The sequence below is a fragment of the Setaria italica genome, chromosome IX (genome assembly GCF_000263155.2).
Source record: "Setaria italica strain Yugu1 chromosome IX, Setaria_italica_v2.0, whole genome shotgun sequence".
Classification (NCBI taxonomy): domain Eukaryota; kingdom Viridiplantae; phylum Streptophyta; class Magnoliopsida; order Poales; family Poaceae; genus Setaria; species Setaria italica.
This window is the reverse complement of record NC_028458.1, coordinates 48,348,351-48,359,174: the sequence shown is the minus strand read 5'-3', so window position 1 is coordinate 48,359,174 and position 10,824 is coordinate 48,348,351. Positions and strand designations below refer to the sequence as shown.

At 48.2% G+C, this 10,824-nt stretch overlaps 3 protein-coding genes across 3 annotated transcripts in view; all 3 read left to right on the top strand.

The window, feature by feature from the left end:
- The first annotated feature begins 3,588 nt into the window (after positions 1–3,588).
- LOC101782545 (DEAD-box ATP-dependent RNA helicase 24) lies at positions 3,589–7,679 on the top strand. The gene is made up of 5 exons (XM_004984550.4): positions 3,589–4,237; positions 5,314–6,542; positions 6,745–6,781; positions 6,876–7,290; positions 7,408–7,679. Exons 1-5 carry the CDS (start codon positions 3,664–3,666, stop codon positions 7,457–7,459), a joined length of 2,307 nt encoding a protein of 768 aa, XP_004984607.1. The 5' UTR covers positions 3,589–3,663; the 3' UTR covers positions 7,460–7,679.
- A 347-nt stretch (positions 7,680–8,026) lies between these two features.
- On the top strand, positions 8,027–9,476 carry LOC101772302. The gene is made up of 3 exons (XM_004986970.3): positions 8,027–8,441; positions 8,532–8,576; positions 8,690–9,476. The coding sequence occupies exons 1-3, from the start codon at positions 8,334–8,336 to the stop codon at positions 9,116–9,118; spliced, it is 582 nt and encodes a 193-aa protein (XP_004987027.1). The 5' UTR covers positions 8,027–8,333; the 3' UTR covers positions 9,119–9,476.
- Positions 9,477–10,324: 848 nt separating this feature from the next.
- Positions 10,325–10,824, top strand: part of LOC101771894 (leucine-rich repeat extensin-like protein 3) — a 2,926-nt gene continuing 2,426 nt past the window's right edge. Inside the window, exons 1-2 of the mRNA XM_022823162.1 lie at positions 10,325–10,560; positions 10,759–10,803. Of these exons, the coding sequence (XP_022678897.1) occupies positions 10,471–10,560; positions 10,759–10,803 (135 nt within the window). The 5' untranslated portion in view covers positions 10,325–10,470. The remainder of the gene's footprint in view (positions 10,561–10,758; positions 10,804–10,824) is intronic.

Below are 10,824 nucleotides of genomic sequence, written 5' to 3'. Positions count from 1 at the left end.
TTTTTCTTCGCCCAGCGATATGATACGAGCAAGCAGGAAACTTTAGGGTTTTATCTACTGTAGTGCTTGACGTCCACACGGAGGAGTAAACAAGTACAGGGTCAGTCTCAACTCTCATCCAGTCATCGTAAACAAAATCCCATTCCACGGACCTTTTGGGCTTTTAAGTACGGTGGTTTAGAAGAAAATTTGAAAGATTTCAAGAACCTATGGACTTGTCACAATCCGTGCCACTTGATTTGGTATGTTTGCATTTTGAAAGGAGGTTTTGAACGAAAGAGAGGTTCGGTAAGTTGGTGTATTGATAGGATATTATGGCGGTTGTGGTTGTCCAAGAACTTTCTCTCGGTCAGGATAAAGCTAGTGTTTGTCTCATTAGTAGGCCACCTGATCAAATTCCAAAGAATAACATACTGCCCCGTTTGGATACACAATGCTAAAGTTTAGCACTGTGGGTGCTAAAGTTTAGCACTTAGGGTTGTTTGGATACAGTGCTAAAGTTTAGCACCTTGGGTGAGAAATGACTGCATTGCCCTCATTTATGAGTGGCTTGGGGAAAAGTGGAGAGGAGAGAGAGGGGGCAACTAGGGAAAAAGTGGGCTTGGGGACCACTTTTAACACCCATTAGCAACTTTTAGCACCCCTTGGGTGTGCTAAAGCAAAAAAAGGTGCTAAATTTTAGCACTCACCTTTTAGCACCCCTGTTTGGGAGTTCAAGTGCTAAAAGTGAGGTGCTAAAGTTTAGCACCCCTTTCCAAACACCCCCGGAGTCATATGGAGAGGACCATGTCTCCATCCTAAAAGCTAGCGGCGCACTTTACACGCGGCTGCTTCTGTTTGAATTCAATAGGTCATGTTGACGCTGGATTTTGACACGTGTTAAGGTCGGCGTCAAGGAGAGCAAGGTGGCCGATGCGGATGAGCAAAGAAGCTATGACTGGGGAATCGGCTGATAGAGCTACAGTGTTTCGCCCGATTAGCTGAGGGAGTCAATGAAGACTAGCCGATTGGGAGCCGGAGCTGCTTGGCCGATGTGGACCTAAAACGGGCCAAGACGGTGATTAGATGAAGATGAGGATTGGCCTATGGAAAAGTTGAATAGTGTTTGACTCCGAATACAGGCCGTATCTGTGTGTAAATATTTATTTTGAATTAGAGATAAAATCGTAGTCGGTTAGGAAATTAGTTGTAGCAGGGTATAAATAGATGCCTCGTAAGGTTTGTAAAACATAATAATCATCAATACAGATCTACTTTTCTCACGTACTGTCGGCGACTTCGCCAAACGCTCTTTCTTTTTCACGAGTTCATGCGAGTTGGCAGGACTGCATCAATGTGATCTCCGGTCAATTTGTAAGTTCCACGTATCAAGTAATATCTAAGCTTTAACTTTGGGCGCATCGCTGTTGTTTCGTTTAAATTTATTCACCAGTTATCGATATTTACTAGAATTATAGGTTTTGCCTGTTATTTTAGTTTTTATCATCAGTTATCCAGCTTGAGACACGAACTGTCGGTTTTATCAATATTTTGTTTATCATCATACAACCGATTAGATCTGTTCCAAGTGTTATCTCTGTAGTATTGTTCAAGTTATTCCAGTAATTTCTTTTACAATTGCCACGTGGTTATCGGCTGTTTTATAGCCGGTCATCCTTACACTGATTCGGCCGATTCGCTGATACACCCTTTGAAATAGATCGGAAATTCAGCCGATCGAAACCTTGGAATTTAATATTTTTCTTTTCCTTATCAATCAACGGGTCCGATTGACTGGCACGCCGCGCGAACCGCACCAAGGCGACAATCCGAACAAGAGCTAAGCAGATTCTCCCGGGTCGTGTGTCCAACACTGAAGCCGAAATTATCGTCCGATTTTTAGCGTCAACAGGTCAAACATTTGACACTCTTACTAACGACTTTTGATATTTAGTTTTGAGAAAGAACAACATAATTACATATGAAGAACAACCACTACCCAAAGATTATCAGCATAAAGTGTATTAGAATAAGATAACCTACAGATAATCCTACAGCCTTCGGATCTTGAAACAAAATGCAATCAAACTTGCACCGTAATAAGAATAATATAGATGAATCAAGATTTAGCAAATCTAACTGCAAATTCTTTAAACACAACTTTGCACAAAAAGTACAAGGAATTAGAGATCGATGAGCTTTGAAAAACAAATTCGGATAAAAACTCTGCATGCTATCGTTAGCTTCAGCATGTTCCTCCTACTACGCATCGGCACTACTCGCAAGCAGCTATCGCATGGTCTAAAATCCCCAACCTTTACTTGCCTCTATAACATATCCTTGTACCTCATATCAGTAATCAATAAAACGCTCACTTGAGAGAGAAATGACACACAAGCTGCTCGGCCTCTGTCTGCCATGGCGATAGCGAGGGCACGGGGCACATATTGCAATATAGTAGAAGCGAGTCTTCGTTGAAGAGAAGAACCCTCCATACCCGCTGGCTCTATAAGGGGGTGTTTGGTTACGGAAATTAAAGTTTAGTTTTTGTCACATCGAATGTTTAGATACTAATTAGGAGTTTTAAATATAGGTTAATTACACAATCAATTGCATAAATGAAGGTTAATTCGCGAGACGAATCTATTAAACCTAATTAGTCCTGTGATGCTACAGTAAATTTGTGCTAATTATAGATTAATTAGGCTTAACAGATTCGTCTCGCGAATTAACCTTCATTTATGCAATTGCTTTTATAATTAATCTATATTTAATACTCCTAATTTATATCTAAACATTCTATGTGATAGGGACTGACTCGTGAAACCGAGCAACCTTAATATATCATGCCTCAATTTCTCTCTCTTGCATGCAATCCTTCCTTGTACGGACCGAAAAGCCAAATAAAAAAAAGAAACATCGCCGTGACAGCACAACCCTGCGGTGGAAAACAAAGTCCACGAAGAGATCTAGGAGACCAGGACGATAATTTCCGGCTGAAAACATACCAATATAATAGCCGGCTATTATTCCATTCTTAATGGGAATTCATTCTTCGTAATTGAGGTGCTATGTAAGCAAAAACGGTGATGTGATATTAGAGTTATGAAGAGAGGAAATCAATTTTCATCTATATGAAACTTGATTCACATGATGTTCAATGAAGTGAAACTCTTTCACACATCCATTTGATAGTACAATTTTATTTTATCCAATATCATGTCCAATTAAACGATTACGTCATGCATAAATTAAATACTAAGTCTGTCTATGAAACAATAAAAATAAAATTTGTAATTTAAAGGTTATTCCATTAAGGTTCATTCCAATCTAGATGTATCTCACAAGTCACGTTAATCTGCTTACCGGCAGTGTCTCCGAAGGACGCCTGTGGCACAGGGTGAAACTGCAATTGAGAACGGCTAGAAAATCCGATATGAGAAACCACGGCAAAGAGGTCCGGGCCTGGTATATTCAACACCAGGCCTGATCCCATAATGGCACGCAACGGGCCATACCGACGAGCGAGCGTCTGGTCCGATCCAGCCACGGCCCACACGGCCCACGCCACCCGACCCAGCCAAGCCGAGCGGCGCCAATTCTCCGCTGCCATCGTCTCCTTCCTCCATCACCCCCGGGTCCTCGGCGCCTCGCAAACCCTAGAACCGTCCCGCCGTCGGCGCCATGTCGAAGCGCCCGAAGCTGGGGGGGTTCAGCATCCCGCGGCCGACCACCTACAGCTTCGAGCGCTCGCAGCCCGTACCGCGGCTATACCGTCCCACCGACGACCCGGACCTCGACGACATCGCCTTCTCCGACGACGCTCCCACAGACGCCCCCGCTGCCGCCGCGGTGGCCAGCAAGGCGCAGGATGCGGAAGAGATCGACCCGCTGGACGCCTTCATGGCGGAGATCCAGGAGGAGATCCGCGCTCCGCCCCCGCCACCCAAGCCCGAGGCGGTTCGCCGCGCAGACTCTGACGATGACGAGGATGACCCCGTCGAGAGCTTCCTGCGGGCCAAGAAAGACGCCGGGCTCGCGCTCGCCGCCGACGCTATGCGCGCCGGTTACGACTCCGACGAGGAGGTCTACGCCGCTGCCAAGGCCGTCGACGCCGGCATGATGGAATACGATTCTGACGACAACCCCATAGTCGTGGACAAGAAGAAAATCGAGCCCATACCAGCACTCGATCACTCGACCATCGAGTACGACGCCTTCACCAAAGATTTTTACGAGGAGAAGCCGTTGATTTCAGGTGAAGCACTTGGTACCTTTCATTCTTTTCTAAACTTATGTGACACTATTTAGTTCCTCACATGTAATGTTGGCTGTTAATTAGCTGTTCCTTAAAGCTTACACGGCTGAGCTATTAAATCTGACCTTGGCTAGGGTATTCAACGAGTGCTATGACTTCCTACTTAGCTAGTTAGCTTGGTAAAATATGTGATGCTCTGTTCCATGATGCAATCTGAACTTCTGCTGCCCTGACATGGAAATGAAGCCATGCTCTGTTCCAAGACCGCTCTTGTTTTGATCGTGTGCTTATAGTGCTGTGTTAGAGATTAAACTCATCACAACCAGAAGATCAAATGCTTCATGTCACTTAAGTGTTTGTTCAATTAGGAATCAAAGGCCCCATAACACCTGATTGTAACGGTGCTATTTCCCTTTTAATACATTACCATTCTTCAAATTTTATGCAATCACTAGCTGGACCCCATGATGTAATTCATTATGTTTTTTCAAGAACTGGATGTGATGTTGGTAGCGGTATACTGCCTTGGACTGAAGCTAACCTCCACTCACCGGTTAGTGAAGGCGCTTACAAGTTTACTAAGTATACAGGGCATGTCTAGCTCAGTTATAAGATTGATCTTGCCAGATTAACTGTAGTTGTAATAAAATAAATGATAGATGTTCTTATTGCCTATAAGCTCATGACACAGTTATTTTGTAACTAGATTAAAGTAGATGGATTACTAGCCATTTTCACAGCGTGGGGTAAAGTAGAAAAATCTGCAGAGCCTTGCATTGTATGTGTTCAGGCCAAAGTTTTTCTTTCCCTAATTCAGCACAAAACTTTGATATCTGTATTCCACTCCAAAGGAGCAAATTTCAATTGGATGTACTTGTTTTGTTTCATGTTCTTCCTTTCTCCCTTCCTAAATTAATATTTAGTTAAGAACAAAGTTAATGCAACTGGAGCCTTGCAAGCAGTGTTTTTTTCTTAATGATTGATGTGGTGACAACCATGCACAGATTGTTGTTTCTCATTCTTTAATGATCTGATTTATGATGTATTGAAACCTTTCTCTTTTTTTTTTCTTTTAGGTATGAGTGACCAAGAGGTGGCAGATTATATGAAAAGTTTGGCAATTAGGGTTTCCGGTTTTGATGTGCCAAGGCCAATAAAAAACTTTGAGGATTGTGGGTTTCCTGTACCGTTAATGAATGCTATTGCCAAGCAGGCTTATGAAAAACCAACAACAATTCAGTGTCAGGCTTTACCTATAGTACTTTCAGGCAGAGATATCATTGGAATTGCAAAAACTGGTTCAGGCAAAACTGCAGCTTTTGTACTCCCTATGATTGTTCATATTATGGATCAGCCTGAGCTTGAGAAAGAAGAAGGACCAATAGGAGTGATTTGTGCTCCAACAAGAGAATTGGCACATCAGATATATCTCGAAGCTAAGAAGTTTGCAAAGCCTTACAACCTTCGAGTTGCTGCTGTATATGGTGGGGTTTCCAAATTTGACCAGTTTAAAGAACTGAAAGCAGGCTGTGAAGTAGTCATTGCAACCCCAGGGAGATTAATAGACTTGCTGAAGATGAAGGCATTGAAGATGTTCAGGGCAACTTATCTGGTTCTTGATGAAGCTGATCGCATGTTTGATCTTGGATTTGAGCCACAAATAAGATCCATTGTTGGTCAAATTAGGCCAGACCGACAAACCTTACTTTTTTCTGCAACGATGCCATACAAAGTGGAGCGTTTGGCAAGAGAAATATTGACCGATCCTATTAGAGTTACAGTTGGTCAGGTTGGCAGTGCTAATGAAGACATTAAACAAGTTGTCAACGTACTCCCTTCTGATACTGAGAAAATGCCTTGGCTTTTGGAGAAATTGCCTGGAATGATTGATGATGGAGACGTTCTTGTATTCGCATCTAAGAAGGCTAGAGTGGATGAGATAGAGAAAGAGTTGAATCAGAGAGGATTCAGAATTGCAGCACTTCATGGTGACAAGGATCAAGCTTCACGTATGGAGACCCTACAGAAGTTCAAATCTGGGACATACCATGTTCTGGTTGCAACTGATGTTGCTGCACGAGGTCTTGACATCAAGTCAATTAAAACAGTTGTTAACTTTGATATTGCGAAAGAGATGGATATGCATATTCACCGAATTGGAAGAACTGGCCGTGCTGGTGATAAAGATGGCACTGCATACACTCTGATTACACAGAAGGAGGCACGCTTTGCTGGTGAACTGGTTCACAGTTTGATAGCTGCTGGTCAGGATGTACCCAATGAACTCATGGATCTGGCTATGAAGGTTAGTTATCTTATTGATTATTTTTTGCTTTTTGTGTTGGCATTACAAAGTAAGCTCTAGACTTGCATGGAATTCTTGCTGAATACTTTATGCAAACTGGATGTTTGCAGCAATGTAAATACTATCTTGTTAATTTACGTAGTCACTCTTGCAATTAAAATAATCCTATTTTTGTCTGAAATTATTGTGATTTGAATTGCAGGATGGAAGATTTAGAGCAAAACGGGACTCCAGGAAAGGTAGGTCGCCTTTATTTATTTATAGTGCAGGAAGCAGGTGATCTGGATGAGTCTTTTATGGAAATGTGTACTAACAAGCCGTTATGCTGATCAGGTGGGAAGAAAGGAGGTGGCAAAGGAAAAGGTGGTGGCGGGGGTGCTGGGCGCAGTCGTGGTGTGCGTGGAGTTGATTTTGGCCTTGGCATAGGTTACAATGCTGAATCTGGTGCACAAGTACCTGCTCCAAGAACTGCTGCTGTAAATTCGTTGAAGACGGGGATGATGCAGCAATTTAAGAGCAGCTTTGTGTCTGGATCTTCGAATACACCAAGCAGCAGTGCGCCTTCCTTTGTAAGACCAGCACTTCGCGGTTTTGTGTCTGGCGGCACCATAGGAGGAGACTCGCGGCCAGCACAATCAGCCCCCTCCTTCGTCCCTGCATCCCGGTCAGCGCCGTTGGCACCCTCCTTCGTCCCTGCATCCCGGCCTGCAGGAAATAGCAATGAAATCGGGAACCAAAATCCAGAAAGGTAGGTAACTCCGGCGCATCTTGTGCCATTGCAGCATCATTTCTTGCCTGTGGATCCATCTGTTTACCATCTTTCAATATCCAGTTTTCTGAGTCAAAATTTTTGCATGCATTGCAGTTCACGGGATCGGTCCAGGGAGAGAAAACGACCATCGGGTTGGGATCGCTAGTCCCTGTTAGCCGATGTACCGAATTGTGATTTCTTTTTCCCCTTTGTTGAAGCATATTGATGTAAACTGTAGATTATATGATGTGAAATTGTGAAGGATAAGTGTTGTTTTTAGTTTCCCCTGTATCCTTCGCCCAACAACTGTTGTATCTGGCTACACGGTTTTCCCCAGCTGTGATCATCAAACTGCATTGTGCAGCCTTGCTACCGATTCCATAAAATTGCGCATGCAATTCTCCTGTCTAAAATCTCAACTCTCTACACGCATTAAACGATTTCATAAACTTTGTAGCCTGCCAGCTTGTTAAACCTGGGATCTGGGATTATTGGCATATCTAGAACGTAGGAACGATGTCGTGGAACTTCATGGTGAGTGGTGGCCGGTCACTGGTCAATTTTCTAAAAAATAGCAGTGTTCCCAACAACCGAAGGAAGTGGAGTGGCATTCGGCCGCCCGGTTTGTCGTGGTGCCGCCGAGTCGCAATCCACCCGGCGGCACGGCACTACTCTACTCTGTGATTTGATCTGGCCATCTGGGTTTTCACTTTTCAGGAACATCGCAGTACGCGCGCGCGCCACTGGTCTTCTTGTTTTTTTTCCCGAGTTCCCGCTGTGGCGCCGTGCCCAGGAGGCGACGCGGGATTCACGTATTCACCTGACGCGCGGGCCCGTTCCCGGCTGGGGCCACTTTCCCGCCGCTTTGCAGCGCTGCCCCTGTCCGTCGGGCACCTCCATAAGCCCAGCGGCGACGTCGGTTGCCGCTCTAGTACCACCGGTCCACCGCCCACCCGCTTTCGGAGTTCACCACGCGCGGTCGCGGAGGCGCAGCACGCAAGGGAAGAGGAGGAGGAGGAAGTGCGCGCGGGGGGTCAGCGATGCCGAGGATCCCGGCGGCCGAGCGGCCGCGGCTGACGCTCGAGGACTACATCGTCTTCTTCACCACCCGCGGCGGCAAGGGCCTCAGCCTCCGCCAACTCAACGAGGTCCCTTCTCTATCTCGTCGCAGATCAGCCCGTGTCCGTGGTTGCGTGCGCGTGCCCTGAACTTTTTCCCCCCCCTTCTCCTCGTCGCAGATCATCTACATGCACGCGTTCGCCAGGCTCCACCGCGTTCCGAAGGTACACACCCCTCCCTTCCAGGCTTGTGGCTTCCACCCCCATCTTCTCCAATTAAAGCCTTCGATTATCTGGGTTTCTGATGACTGACGCCTCTCGCGGCCCCACGACGGCAGCCTGCGATGGTGGACGCGCTCAGGTCGGTGGAGCTCATGCGCCCGCGCCGCTCCACCGTGCCCCTCAACGCCACCGCGCCGCCGCCGAGCGCCGCCCCGGCCGCGGCCGCCGCGCTCTCCGCGGACGAGGCCACGCGCGACATCGAGGACCTCGGCTGGCGCGAGTGCCCCGTCGGCTCCCTCCTCTCCGTCCGCGCCGGGGTGCGGTCGCTCGACGCCGCCGCAACCCCCGTGCCCATCTCCGCCATCGCCCGCATCTCCCCGCCGAGCCTGCTCAGCGCCTCGTCGCCCCTGCCCCCCGCGCCGCCGGCAGCGGCCAGGAAGAAGCGCTCCCCGACGGGCAGGGGGAAGGCCGCGACCAAGACGAGGCGGCGGCACGTGGTGGAGCTGCTCACGCTCCCGTCCGTCGAGATGGCCACCTCCGCGTAGCGGCGCCGTTCCCCCAAGCTCTCTGCTCACCGCCCGTCTGCCGGCGAGGTGGCACCGGCATCTGCTTGATTTCTGCTTCCGATCATCAGTACTACAACATGCACTTGGGCTTCGGATGTCGTTAGATTAGCTGCGGTTTCTGATCATCAGTACTGTTCCGTCCTTTTGGTAGAATGGCTCGAATGGGTGATGTAATTATGTAAATTATGGTGGTGGTGATGGGGAATCGGCGTGAAGGATCAAAGCTAATTAATCTCGTTCTGTTGAAAGGAGTCGTGATCTGTAAATTATGTTTGAGCTGAGGAACCGGCGTGAAGGATCAAAGCCAATTAAAGTTGTTTAGCCGATGACGGCATGACGCTGCAAGATGCTTTTTCCTGCGAGCAGGTTCTCGCTTCTGGTAATGTAGTAGTGCTCCGTAGTTTGCTTTTTTGAATCCCGGGGGACCGCACTACAGAAAGCATCAGCGACACGCTGCGAGCGCCGAGCAGCAGCGTTGCTCGCCTGCGTTGCTCGAGTTGTGAAACGGCATTTGAAGTCTTCCGCGCGCTGCCGATCCTGTCGTCTCTTTCCTTCTCCCCGTCTGCCATTTTCTCGCAAGTGTACTGTCGTGTCGCTTATGCACCGAGAAGGCAAAGAGCAGTGAAGGCAAAGCCGAGAGGAACGACGCGATCGGCGCGCTTCGGCGAGGAACGGAGGGGGAAAGGGTTCAGAGGCAACAGAGAGGAGCCGAGGGCATTGTCCATTTGTCCACATGTCGAACGGTGAATCGATGGCGCGTCCCGTTCGGAGACGGCTGCCGCGCCACGGGCCACGGCGCAGCGCGCGCCTCGGCCTCCCACATCGCATGTGAAGTGTCGCGTATCCGCATTGGCGAAAGGGTGGACACGCTCTGGGCTCTGGCCGCTTTGGCGAAAGCAAAGCTGCTCTGCCTCCGTCCGGTGCCCGGGCAGGCGTCACGCATCGAGCACGGGCGGAGGGCGGAGGGCGGAGGGACTTGGGAGTTGGTCACCTTGATCAGACCGCGACGCGCGCCTCGATCCAACGACCAGCGTCGTTTGCGATTTGCGTGCTCCGACGATCCTGACCGTCCAAAGAAGCCGGTAGGGGCTGGGCTAGCCGACAGGCCCACGCTTTCGTTCAGGCCGCGTCGTCATCTGCTTCTCGCGGTTCCTTCTTACTTGTGCGGGTGGCCTTGCCGTTGCTGGCATCGTAGACGGAATCTGTGGTTCTGCATAGCGGAAAGAGAGAGGAGAAGAGAGACGGCCCGAACTACCAAGGTGCAGGAGGGAGGAAGATCGGGGGAGAGGAAGAGAGTAGGACGGCGAGGAAGGCGGCGACCGGAGAGGGAGATGAAGGGGGAGCCCCTAACGCTGGAGAAGTACCACCACTTCTTCCTCGACCCGTGGGGCACCAAGATCAGGATCGATCAACTCAACCAGGTACGTACCGTCAAATATCTCTCTCACCCTGTTATTCTTCCCCCAAATTCTCCTGAATCTCCAGGGTTCCTGCATGCATATTGATTTTCAGTGTCCCAGCATTTCCTCTTCGTTGTACTCGATCGGTTCTTAATCCCCTAATTATTTATTTATTTATTCCATTTTAAAAAAATAAATTGTAACGTGTGTCTACTGCAGATCCTGCTCATACATGGCTTCATCAAGCTCCACCACGGGAGAAAGGTAAACCGCGCGCCAACAAAC